This window comes from Tursiops truncatus, chromosome 20, assembly GCF_011762595.2.
Source record: "Tursiops truncatus isolate mTurTru1 chromosome 20, mTurTru1.mat.Y, whole genome shotgun sequence".
In the NCBI taxonomy this organism is placed as follows: Eukaryota; Metazoa; Chordata; class Mammalia; order Artiodactyla; family Delphinidae; genus Tursiops; species Tursiops truncatus.
The window spans coordinates 43,399,564-43,413,801 of record NC_047053.1 but is presented as its reverse complement, the minus strand read 5'-3'; the positions used below and the strand labels follow the sequence as shown (position 1 = coordinate 43,413,801).

Below are 14,238 nucleotides of genomic sequence, written 5' to 3'. Positions count from 1 at the left end.
CTACTGAGAGAAGAAAATATAGTGATCAGTTGAATATCACTTTCAATATGTTGTCCTTTGCAAAAAAATGATATATGCTGACTTGCCTTGCTGGATTTTGTCATTACTAGCACTATTCTGAGGACACCATTACTATATAGGGTCTTTCTAAACAAAGCAATCTATCTTTGTCAGTATGTTGTTTAGTACAGAAGAAAGTCACTAAGTGAACATGACCTCCTAGTTCTTAATAATTTTCCTAAGACTAGAAATTCCAATGGTCAATTCAGCCACTTTCTTCTGTGGTTCCAAGATAGTTTCATGGTATATTATATTCCAAGAGGGCTATCATGTAGCTTCATTATTAATATTTTACATTTGTTCAATGTTTCGTAGTTAAAATTTTTTAAATGTTATAATTGATACTTCATTATCTCCTTATCAACCAAGTATGAGGCATAATAAATATTATTTCCCCATTTGAGAAATGTGAAAATGAAACTACCCTAAGTATGCAAGCTATGAAGCAATTTCCCCCAAATCATACAGTTCCTGCATACATTTACATACTAATTATATTGCATATATATCTTTTGTTTATATGACACTTTACAGCTTACAAAGTGATTTCATATTCATGATTTAACTTGATCTTCACAACAATCCTGTCATTATTTCATGCTATACTGGACCAGTATGGTGTAGCTATTAAGAACATAAGTTGTAAAAGCAGACTGCCTGGATTTGAATACTAGTCCATCACTTTCTGGCAGTGTGCTTCCATTTTTCTTTACCCGAAAATTGAAATATAAATGAACCCTACACATCTTCTACCTCCTGGTTCAGTGACTTTTCTGTTATACTATATCACTTTAATTACATTAAATCAATGATACTACTCATTTACTTATTTTATGACGAATTTATTCAGTAAACGCACAAAGCACGCTCTAATCTGAAATCTTTATTTACCATGACCAGGAAGGGGCTACCTGATTTCTAAATGAAGTCACAAGTCATGTGACTTCATTTAGAAATTACTGCAACAGGCTGTGACATGAAGCATCTCAAAAGCAACCAAATATAAATTTTAGCACCTCAAGAAATGTAGCTTTTTAGAAACACAGGGTCCTTGGCAAATTCTCAGATTGTAATGGCATGTTTCTTGGTCATTATTAGAACAGTCATATTTTAACCTGCTGTGAATATAAAGAGATAAAAAGTAAAATAGATGTTTTATTTATACCAATTTAAATGAAGCTCTCAACATGTATCATTTCTATTTTTTATTCACAGATCACAGCATACTGACATAGTTACAATGTAAATTAGTTAAAAAAAATCCCTATCACCATGCAGCTTACATTCTTGTATGATAAACACAACCCCCTCCACAACTAAATATATAATGTAATAAATTAATAAGAGCTATAAAAAAAATAAAGTACCAGGATAAGGGGATACAGTGATGGGCAGATGCTATTAGATAAAGTAATTAAGGAAGAGGCCTCTCGGAGGAGGTAACATTTGAGCAGAGCACTGGATAAAGTAAGGAAGTGAGTTATGTGGGAAGAACATTCCAGTATAAACGAATGTTTTATGTGTTTGAGGAATGACAGGAAGGTCAGTGTTGCTGGCGAGCTGCAGGTGAAAGGGAGAGGGGTAGGAAATGATGTAGGAGAGGCAGCGAGGGGTCAGATCAGGTAGCCCCTTGCTGGTCATGGTAGAGATTTCAGATTTAATGTTAAATGTGGGGGAATACAGTGGGAGATTGAGAGAAGAGAAGTCAAAGGACCAGGCTCACATTTTCAAGGATCACGCTGGCTTCTGTGTAAACAGACTACAGGGGGCAAGAGTGGAAGCAGAGCCCTATTAGGAGGCCATTTATTCAGACAGTAAATATTTATTGAGCACCTACTAACAGTAGACATTGTTCTAGGTGCAGAGGATACAGCCGTAAATAGAACAGGCAAACGTTCCAGCCTTCTAACCTTACATTCTAGGAGCTATTGCACTAGCCCAGGCAAGAGATGACAGTGACCTGGATTTAGGTGTACCAGTGGAAGTAATGAAAAGGGATCAGATTTAGCATAAATTCTGAAGACAAAGCCTACATGATTTGCTGAAAGAGTGAATGTAGAGTGTGACAGAGTAAAGCCAAGAATGACTCCAGTGCTTTTGTCTTATGCCTGTAGGTGATGCCACCTATTCAGACAGGAAACTCAGTAGAAGGAGCAGGTTCTGGGGAAAAATGCAAGAGTTCAGTTTTTTGACATGTTAAATTTGAGATGTATCTTGGACACGTAGGTAGAAAAGGTAGTGCAGGCAGCTAAAAATACAGATCTAGAGTTAAGGGGAAAGGCAGGGCTAGAGATAGTTTAGGAGTTAAGACAGTATTCAAAGACATAAGAATGGAAGAGTTTCAATCTGATTAGAATCTCCAGGTATTTGAATTTTACAGAAACTGCCCACGTGATCAGAATGTGCAGCCAGCAAAACCAATGACCTTAGGAGTGAGAATATAAAGAAAGGAAAAGTCTGAGGAGAGAGCTCTGGAACATCTGAGCATTAACCACATGATCGACAAGTATATTCAAATAATCCTTGTACACTTTATGGTGAAGCTAACATATGACATAGAATCTTCACCAACATTACTGAGAATACGCAATTTGAATTTAATTTGTCATCTTCTGAGTAAAATGGTTCACTACCGGACGTTCATTTTAAAGATTAAGACCGCATAAATGAATCTGAGTCTAATACTTCTTTTGCTACATTTTAACTGAAAAGAATGGAATAGACAAAAGAAAAAAGTCTATGAAATAATAATTTTTTCAAATTGCTAGTATTTTTAACTTTCTGAGATAAATATCTAGATCATTAATTTTTTGGATTTTCTGCTTTTCTAATATATGTATCCAAAACTAAAGTTTTTTAAAGCATATTTTATATACTACAAGTTTTATTATATTTCGTTTTTTTATCATTTCCGTTTAAAATATTTTCCAATTTCTTGTGATTTTCTGACTTAAAGACTACTTAGGAGTATATCAATATCCCAACACTTGGGGATTTTGATTTTCTGAGTTATCTTTTAGCTATCATTTTCTACGTTATTTTATAATTGATTAATTCTACTATGGTCACAGTAGTTGAAATCTTTTGACATTTGTTGAGATCTGTTCAATGGATCAGCATATTGTCAATTTGGCAAATAATCCATGTGTACCTGAAAACAATATGTATTCTGCAATTTGGGGGTGCGGTGCTCATATATATGTCTATTTTGTTTGTTGGCTTATTTACTTATTTATTTCCTCATTCATTCAATAAATAAGTCAAAATCTTAAAGTGGCTTTTTAAACTTAAGAAGGAAACTAAAAGACGTTCTATAAACTGAAGAAATACAGTGATTATGGAAAATTAAGTTATATCTCCAGGCCTCAAAAGGCACTCTATACTTGGGATTATTCTTCTCAGAACACTGACACCCTGCAACATTTTTCCTTTCCTGGTTACAATAGGCTGTTTCATCCCATGTTTCACTAAGTTGACAGGAAGCAGTTTACCTGATTTTCATCCTGTACTTCCATGTTGTATTGGTCACCTGGCTGAACTTCCGTGACTTTCTCTCCAAGGAGGAAACCCAGACGAGTCATGAGTGTGTTTGCTGCCTCATCTACAGATGGAGGGGGACCAAGTTCTTGTTCAGCATCACCTATAACAGGAAGACATTGAAACACCTGAATCTATCAAAATAAAATGGCCAGTTTTGCAACTACTTTTACATTCAGTTTGGTCATTTCCTTTGTTTTCACATTCTAAATGCAAAATTACTAGGTCCTTGACTAGAAGCTGATTTTTCCACTGTTACATATTATAATTGATAGTCTACTCAGAATCCTCAATATATTTACTTGAAACCCTTGAATTTGAGAGAATGTTTTTGTAACTCACTGAATAGAAGTTTCCCATTTCTTTGGCAGTTAGCCTTCCAATACAAGTCCTAGTCTTGGGATCTAGTCCTGGCCATAATCACCACCTTCATTCAGGTTCTTTTACCTTTTTTTTTCCTTACAGTTCGTGTAAATATCCTTTTTTATTTTAAAATCAGTTCAAACTTACAAAAAAGTTTCAAGAATAGTACAAAGAACATTTTTTTCCTTAACCATTTGAAAATATAGACATGATATCCCATCATGCCCAGACAGTATGCATTTCCTATAAACAAGCAATTCTCTTACATAACCACAGTACTAGCAGAGAAATCAGGAACCTAACATTTTACATTATTATGATCTCATCCACAGACCCCATTTAAGTTTTGATATTTATCCAGTAATGTCATTTCTAGCAAAAAGATCCAATTCAGGATTAAGCAACTGCACTGAGTTCTTAGTTCTCTTTGACTCCTTTAATCTCGAACAGTTCCTCAGTCTCATCTTAACTTTCATGATCTTGACACTTTTGAAGCTTACAGGCCAGCTATTTTGCACAGTGTCCCTCAATTTGAAGTTATCTCATGACTTAATTCAGGTTATGCATTTTTGGCAGGACTATTGCAGAAGCAATGCTGTGTTAACTTTGATCACTTGGTTATGGCAGTGTTTGCCAGATATTTCCACTCTAAAATTATACTCTTTCTCTTTGTAATTAATAAGTATGTAATGGGGGGATACTTTGAAAGTATGTAAGTATACCATTCTTCAACAAACTTTTAAATTAAAAAAAATTTTTGTGATAAAAATACACGTAACAGAATTTGCCATTTTAACCATTTTTAAGTGTACGATTCAGTGGCATTAAGTACGTTCACAATGTTGTGCAACCATCTCCATTTTCAGAACTTTTTAATCATCCCCCAGAGAAGCTCTGTATCCACTAAATAAAACTCCCCAATCTCCCCTCTTACTAGCCCTAGCAACCTCTATTCTACTTTCTATGTCTATGAATTTACTTATTCTAGGTACCCCATATAAGTGGAATCACACAGTATTTGTCCTTTTATGTCTAACTTATCTCACTTTGCAAATTTTCAAGGTTCATCCCATGTTAGATCATGTGTCCGAATTTCACTCCCTTTTATGACTGACTCCATTTTATGTACATACCACATTTAGTTTATCTATTCATCTGTCCATCAGGTTGGACACTTGAGCTGTTTCCATCTATCAGATATTATGAATAATGGTAGTATGAACATGGGTTTACAAGTAGCAGTCTGAATCTCTCCTCAATAAAATTTTGCCCACTATTTTTAGCATCCATTAATGTTTCTTAGTAGAATTACTATCATGCTTGCCAAATAGTGATATTTTCTAAATCCATCACTCTTCTATAGTTTAGTTTCTTTTCCTTTACCTATCTACCTACCTATCTGAACTCAAAGACTCCTATCTTACTCAATGAGTTATAACCTGTTACTATTATTATTAATTTTGATGCCCAAATTGTCCCAAAGTTGGCCACGTAAGCCCTTTCGATTTGGCTCCTATAACCTTCTGATATATCCCTGTCATTTTCTGAGCACTTCTTTGCTTTCTGGCATCAGATTTTCCGGACTCATCTTGTACTTTCCCTGCCCTAGCCCTAGAATCAGTCCTTTTCCCAAGAAGAGTTGGTTTTTTTTTTTTTTTAGTGGGGAAAGATATTTAGAATATCAGGTATGCTCATTGCGATCAGGATGTCACTGCCCCCCAGGTCCACTCCGTCAACAGAGTTAGGCAGTATGCTCATACACTTATATACATACACACAACTCTATATTCATTTTTATTTGTAAATCCATATACAAACATACACTCTAAATGCTCACAAAGATGCTCCAATTCCAATTCAATACCATAGGGTTAATTCTAGATTTCTTCCTTTCCAAAGTTATAACTCTGTTCTCCAATAGTGAACAATCTGGTTCTTGTTTTCCTTATTTAATACTATACTTATTTAATCTATCCCCCTACACGTAACAAATCTCACCGCTGCTCATTGCCACCCTGCACACAGGTGCACTACTCACCCTGGTTGGGTTCCTACCCTATGCCAGATGGCCCTGAGCTATCATTTCCCCCACAGTCAGGGTCATTTTTTCAAAATAATTCATATACCATAAACTCTGTCCTCTTAAAGTATACAGCTCAATGGCTTTAGTCTCTTCATAAGTTTATGGAACCATCACCACTTTCTAATTCCAGAATACTTTCATCACTCCAAAAAGAAACCCCATTCAGGTTCATTTTTTTGCCCTGGAATTTAGACCCCTAAAATTCCTGATCTCTGGCATTCATTTTAATCCTGTGCTTCCTGACTGCTACACTCTTCCCATACAATTAGCTTTTAACGCAATTTTCTTTTTTCTTTTTTAAGAGCTCAGCTTTTTATTGAACATGTTACTAAAGAGGTTTAGTCAAAAAGACCAAAGCCCATGTCATCATCAGACTCTTCAGATTCTTCTTTCTTTGCTTCCACTTTCTTCTCCTCAGCTGGGGCAGCAGTGGTGGAGGGGCGAGGACCTCCTGCCGGTGCAGTCCCAGATGCTGGGGCAGGTCCACCTGCCCCCACATTGCAGATGAGGCTCCCGATGTTGACACTGGCCAAAGCCTTTGCAAACAAGCCTGGCCAGAAAAGTTCAACATTTACACTGGCTGCTTTAATGAGGGCATTGATCTTATCCTCGGTGACTGTCACCTCATTGTCGGACAGGATGAGGCCCGAGTAGATGCAGGTGAACGCTGAGTCGGAGGCCATGGTGCGGGCGAGTGCTAGGCAGGGGCTCCCGGGCATGGTGCAGTCGCCAGATGAAGTGAGGGCCTACACCCCAATGCGGCCTTAGCTTCCTCAGACGGACCGAGCACCTTAGCGGCAGCTGAGGAAAGCGTAATTTTCTTTCTATTTAGGCTATTTTTCAGTGGTTACCAACTACAGGAATTATTCTTTTTCAAACTTTTTCACTGAGGGATGCTGAATAATGTCAGTGTAAGGTTTTTCCTTGGGCTCAATTTATTTCCAAATAGAGAATTTACAGAAATTTATAGACATAAAAAATAGCCAGGGAACTCAAGATGATCTATTTTAAATGTGAGGCAGAACTAATTTACCTAAACTGAATATCCCTTTACATTAACTTGATTCATTGTCAACATTTTTTCAGATTTTGTTTTATGTTCAGATGCATTCAGTCTAACCTGCTAACAATCCACAGTAGCACATATCCTATATAGGATATTACAAAAATCTTTTTTTTTTTTTTGGAGTCAGATATGTCCTTCCACCATAGCAAGCATTAACTAGAGTATCATATGGTTTGATGCTAAAATATAATAGCTTAATTTTTTAGGATATTCAGCTTTGCACATTAAATCACTCCTAATGGCAAGAAAGTGAGGTTTATGTTCTTATTATTCAATTTAACATTTATCTTAACTTCTCTACTAAAGTCACAAGTTGCAGGTCAGAGGAAGGGACTACAGGTGTATCCTTGTATAGTATTATTGAACTCAAGTGCTCCATCTGTGGAAAATCTATATAGAATTCTCACTGAGGACTTCCCTGGTGGCACAGTGGTTAAGAATCCGCCTGCCACTGCAGGGGATATGGGTTCAAGTCCTGGTCTGGGAAGATCCCAGATGCCATGGAGTAACTAGGCTTGCGCACCACAACTACTGAGCCTGCGCTCTAGAACCTGAGAGCCACAACTACTCAGCCCATGAGCCACAATTACTGAGCCCACGTGCCACAACTACTGAAGCCCTCGCGCCTAGAGCCTGTGCTCCGCAACAAGAGAAGCCACCACAATGAGAAGCCCGTGCACCACAATGAAGAGTAGCCCCCGCTCGCCACAACTAGAGAAAGCCCATGCACAGCAACGAAGGCCCAATGCAGACAAAATAAATAATAAATAAATTAATTAATTAAAAAAGAAAGTGCCTAGACTGGCATTCAAACCTAATTCTACCAGCGTTAAAGTCCCATTAAAAAAAAAAAAAGAATTCGCATTGAAATTACGCCAGAGTAGAAAAACAGGATCTATATTCCCTTCCCTACTTCTCTGCAAGAGGCAACAAAAACGGATTTCTCTGCCACAGACCAGAAAGATATCCCAGGGGCTTTATTACCTCTATAATGTCCAACATTATAGACAGTTCCTTATCTCTCTACCTCTGCCCAACTATGATACTCTAACATAAAATCTCAGGAAAAAGCTGTGTTACAAATGCATGCAAATGCATCTTCAAAACAAGTACCCTAAATCTAAAAAATAATACAAATGAATGTATATACAAAACAGAAACAGAGTTACAGAGATAGAAAACAAACCTGTGGTTACCAAAGGGGAGAGGGAAGGGTGGAGGGACAAATTAGGGGTATGAGATTAACAGATACAAACTACTACATATAAGTAGATGAGCACCAAGGGTATACTATATAGCACAGGGAATTATATCCATTATCTTGTAATAATCTATAATGGAATATAATCTGCAAAAATACTGAACCATTATGCTGTACACCTGAAGCTTACACAAGACTGTAAATCAACTATACTTCAATTAAAAACAAACAAATCCCCTATCCGTCATTCAAGCAAATTTCCACCTTTAAACCCTTGCTATGAAGAATTTTTCATTTCGTTACCACAGTGTGTAGAATTTCTAAACTACTGAGTCAACTATTTAATATTATTAAAATTTATCAAAGTCTACTATGATAACAAGAATATTTATAGCATATGAAATTTGAAGTAAACAGTTTCAGGTTAAAATGCTAAATGTGATTATGAAGACATCTATAATAAAATGTAGAAGTCCCTGACCTCTTTAAATTTCACAACACACTACTACACTATACACAAATGGCAGGCAAGAGGCGATAATTATATTATTATTTCATGCATTATTTGCAAAAGTCCAAATGTTACTCACTTAAGAAAGAGGCTGGGGAAAAGAAACCAAACTCTTCCTTTTTCTTCTAGGCTCTTATACTCATGTTACTCTTAGTCTTATTATATCACTCTATTTCTCTTAAGTGCTTTTTTTCCCTAAATATTAGTTTCTTAAAAAGATACTAATATTTATTATTTTTAAGAAGTCCACAAGCTCATATACTTTATATACATTATTTATGGGAGAAATGATATAATGACCAGGTTTTGCTGAAATTACTACAGAAAAAAATGGAGAAGATATAGATAAAACAAAGTTGTCAAAATTATTGAAGCTAGGAAATGACTACATAGTAGTGCCTTATTTTATTCTCTGTTTGTGAATGTTTGGAACTTGAGGAAAAAACTCTATGCAGGGAAGTTTCTTTTAAATAACTTAGCAGTTCTCAACTGGTGACAATTTTGCCCCCCGGGGAACGTTTGGCAATGAGTGGAGATATTTCTCGTTGTCACACTGCAGGGAGCGGTGCTGCTACTGGCATCTAGTAGGTAGAGGCCAGGGACTCTGCCAAACATCCTACAATACACAAGACAGCTCTCCACAATAAAGGATTATCTAGCCCCTAAAGTCATTAAATCATATTGAGGTTGAGAAACCCTGAAACAGCTAGAATCACCTTATCCTTTAAAATCTGTCAAATTGGGTGAACTCTTAACACACAGTCAGTAGGAAAACCAGTGTCCAACCTGTTACTTCCATGGATTCTTAAAATTACTTCAATTTCTAACTTACAATGAATTTTTAGTCTTTGGGCTATTTCTTTCCTGAGTGTAGGGTCTGTTTTCTGCACTACTAGATTCTGCTGTAATCTTTTCAGTCTTCAACGAACCTTAGTCTTATGGTGGTGTGTGGACAGGACTTTACTGGGGTTACAGTGAGCTTGTTAGGGGTGGGGGATTACATCATGACACAGAACAATTAAATGAAACTAAAAAATATGATATATCTCAAATTTTCAGATTATCTTTTATTAATTATAATAACAGCTAGCACATATGGGGATTAATTATATGCCAGGTACTGTTTCTAAGTACTTTATATACATTAACTCTTTTAATGATCATAACCACCCTATGAGGTAGGCACATATATCCCCTTCTTATGAATAAAGAAAGTGAAGCACAGAGGGATGAGTAACTTACCCAAATTCATAAGCTAATAAGTAGCTGATCCAGGAAATCTGGATCTAGAACTCAGGCTCTTAACCCCTAAGCTCTACTGTCATCCTTGATTCCAGTCTCTCACCATTTTGTTGGGCATCACTTCCTACCTCCCCTCTGCCCAGGGTATTTGTTCAAAACTCTCAAAATTCCTCTTAAATCCTCATACCAAATATTTTACCTATCTTTCTGTCTCATCCATGACCATCCAGGCGATGTGAAGAAGGTGTCATCTTCATAACCAAACACGCCCAATTAAGGTATGTCCCTAAACAAAGACAGTACTTTTCTTGAGTGGAATTCTACTGTGACTCCTTATAATAATGATGAATTTGGAGTATGATACACAACAAAACAAGATGGCTGGTAGGTTGTTGGAAAATAATCACCGTGACACTATTATACACAAAATAAATCATATCATTCATACATTATGTTGATTAAAACTCTTGAAATTTATCTTGGCTATTTGGGAGCAGTGTGTTTATGCAATAGGCTTTGCTCCCAGAATACTGAATGAGGACTACAGCACCGTAAAACTAAAGGATTCTTATGCTTGGATATTTTTCCACAGCAGAAGTGGTTATTGAATGTTTATCAAATGCCTTTTTTAGCCTCTATGAAGAAAACTAGTTGTTTTTATTTCTCTTACAGCTATTAGTATGATGAACTATTTTAATGGAGTTTGTAATTTTGAAAAGCTTTCATTAAAGTTAATAGGAATTATTATTAAACATTAAAAAAAATAAAGGATTTAAAATTCACATGGGAATGGAAAGGTCTAGGAATAGTAAAGAAAATGTGAAGAAGAATGACTGCTATTACTTAATATCAAGGTTTAATCTAATGCTAAAGTAATTAAGACAGAGTATGATTGGTACAAGCATAGATAAAATGACCAGGAGAACAGAATAAAGAATCCAGAAACATATCTATACATGTATAATCACCTTATTTGGACAGAGATACCATTGCAATATTTTAGTAATCAAATGGTGTTTTCAATCATTGGTGACGGATCAGTATGTATGAATAAAAATGAAACCTGTCCCAACCTCATCCCATACACAAAAATCAATTCCAGGTGGATAAAAGAACCAAATACGAAAGATAATACATTTTCTGGAAGATAGCCTAATAGAATAACTTCATGAACTAGGACTAGGCAAAGATTTCTTAAACAGAACATAAAAAAGAAAAGATGGGTAAGTTTATTAATGAGAAAAACTTCTGTTCACCAAAGACTCCATTAAAACAGTAAAAAGGGGCTTCCCTGGTGGCGCAGTGGTTGAGAGTCCGCCTGCCGATGCAGGGGATACGGGTTCGTGCCCCGGTCTGGGAAGATCCCACATGCCGCGGAGCGGCTGGGCCCGTGAGCCATGGCCGCTGAGCCTGCGCGTCCGGAGCCTGTGCTCCGCAATGGGAGAGGCCACAACAGTGAGAGGCCCGCGTACCGCAAAAAAACAAAACAAAACAAAACAAAACAGTAAAAAGGCAAGCCATAGAGTGGGAAAAATATCTTTAGTTCATACATCCAACAAAGGACTTGTATTTAGAATATACAAAGAACTCGTACAAATCAATAAGAAAAATAAAGACAATACGATTAAAAGATGAACAAAAGAAATTCCACACGGGAATTTACAAAACTCCTGTTTTATACAAAATGTTCAACATTGTACGGAAATGAAAATCAAAACCACAATGAGATACCACTACGTATGTGTAGTGCAGGATAGCACACAAAAGAAACAAACCAAAAACACCTGATAATATGGGGTAAAAGGACAGTTAAATCCTGTTGTACTGGTGTGAATGTAAACTGGTAGCATCAAATCTGGAAAAAAATTTAGACTGGGGACTGAAACCCCATGACCCAGCAAGTCTACTACTAGGTATATACCGAAAGGAAAAGTATATGTAGGGGCATCAAAATAGATGTAACAAGCATTCACAGAATTGTTCATAATAGCCAAAGTTGAAAGTGTCCATCAACAGTAGACATACAATGAAATATGACAGCAATGAAAGAGAATCTCACAAACATACTACTAAACAAAAGAAGACAGACTCAAAGGAGTACATACTAAATGACTTCGTTTATATAAAGTTTGAAAACTGGTAAAAGAAATCATTGATGATGCAGTCGGAACAGTGGTCAAGCTTAGAGGGAATGGATTATGATGCAGAGGAAACATGAGAAAAGGTTATGAGGTGCCGGTAATGTTCTATGTCTTGATTTAGGTAGTGGTTATACAAGTGTGTTCACTTCTGAAAATTTCATAGAGCTGCATAATTATTATTTGTATACCTTTCTGTAATTATGTTATATTTTAATTTTCAAAACTTACAGAAAGTGTATTAAGGACATAGGACACTGGGTTTGAGAATGAAACAATATTCACAATACTTTTTTTCCTCCAAGAAAGGAGTCTACAGCTATGAAAAATTAACTAATGCTATATATAATTAAAAATTGAGTGTAAAATAAAAAATTATCTGACCACTCCCCTCTTACATCCGTTAACTTAAAGTGGAGCAATGACCTAAGGATAGAGAGAAGCCAGTATATATACAAGAAGTATTTTGTAAATTAAAGGAAGTAGTAGAGAGCACAGAGAAAGAAACAAACTTGTTCTGGAAAGATGGAGGAAGAAAAGGAGGAAAGAAGGTTTTTTGCAGGAGGCCATACTTGTTTGATTTTTTAACAGTAGAGTTAAGGAAAAAGAGCAGAGGGAGGAGCAATTTTCAGATTCAAATTCTGTAAGACTTACCAGTTCAACACAAAGATAGAATTCTGAGATCAAAACTGAGTAATATAGCATATTCAGTATTGTTTTAAAAGAGTGTTTTAAGTTTATTTCTGGAATAATAATATTGATAGTTGTACTAGTAGTAATAATAACTTATTGAGGCATTACCGTCTGGTACTTTTCTAAGTGCTTTACATGTATTAAATCATTCAATCTTCACAATACCTTCCTTATCGTACAGATAGTAAAAGTGAGGCACACACAGATCAAGCTTTTGCTCGCCCACAGTTACACGGTTAGGCAAGTGACAGAGTCAATGTTGAAGTCCAGGCTGCCTGGCTGCTGAACTCATTATTTTGCCAGAAAATATGTGATTATTAAGGACAAATTGTTTAAATGGTTACTTTATTTATTAATGGGATCCAGCAGAATAACCTCCATGGACAATACAAGAAAGCATGAATTAATTCAATAAATATTTACTAAGTACTTTCTGTATGTCCAGCACTGTGTGAGGTATTAGATCACATTTGTGAACAATGGGCGCAGTCCCTATCCCTTAAGGAGCTTATAGTCTTGTGGGGAAAAATGGAAAATAAATAATTTGAATCATAGCAAATTAAACTCTGAGAAATATAATGCAGGCAAGAAATAGGATGCTGTAAAAAAGCAAATGCTGAATATTTCAGAATATTTTGGTGTTTTGATGACATCAATTTTCTTTTCAGAGATGGTTTATACTTTACAACATTTGCAAAAAGTATTTTTTACTCTAAGTAGCCAAACTGCAGAGGGATTAAACAATGATTAAAACTGTGCCAAGAAATGAATTCATTTCTTGGATACAATTAGCTAATGTATCCAAATCCCTAATCTGTATTCCTAACATGGCAGGCTACACATAGAACAGTTCCACAGACTCTTAATTCTCAGCATTCTCTTAGTATTTTCTCATCGGGCTGTTTACATTTTCCTTTATGATCTGTTCATTATAAACTGCTTGTTCTCATCTATTTCAAGACTCAGAACTTCGTACTACATTTAATCAAATAAAGAAACCCATGCTTTCTCTCCAACAGAGTTATAAAACCTGTGATTAGCTTGGCCCAACTGCCAAAGCAAACCCGGTTATATTTTCATTTCTTAGTTCTTAAATGGCAACCTAAATTTCTCCTTTTCTGATGAACATTGGAAATGGGTGACCGACAAAAGCAGTGCTTCTGCAGTTTGCCGCAGGAAGTGCTAAAGTGGAGCTCTACCACATCCTCCCCACACTGAGCTCCTGATCGTGAGAGTCACTGCCAGTGATCCAGTGATCAAGAATCAAAGCAACACCACTAGCCCATCTCTACTCATAGAGGCTGACCTGAAAGCATATCCCTACACTTCTTAGTTCCCTTGGGC

The 14,238-nt window shown here is 36.2% G+C and overlaps 1 protein-coding gene and 1 pseudogene across 10 annotated transcripts in view; both read right to left on the bottom strand.

The window, feature by feature from the left end:
- The window catches only part of TANC2 (tetratricopeptide repeat, ankyrin repeat and coiled-coil containing 2), a 357,810-nt gene that overhangs the window by 152,624 nt on the left and 190,948 nt on the right, over positions 1 to 14,238 (bottom strand). For all 10 annotated transcript variants that reach the window (XM_073797499.1, XM_073797503.1, XM_073797500.1 and 7 more), the window contains one exon: positions 3,552 to 3,700. In XM_073797499.1, the coding sequence (XP_073653600.1) occupies positions 3,552 to 3,700 (149 nt within the window). The remainder of the gene's footprint in view (positions 1 to 3,551; positions 3,701 to 14,238) is intronic.
- Positions 6,354 to 6,790, bottom strand: LOC101322314 (large ribosomal subunit protein P1 pseudogene; annotated as a pseudogene).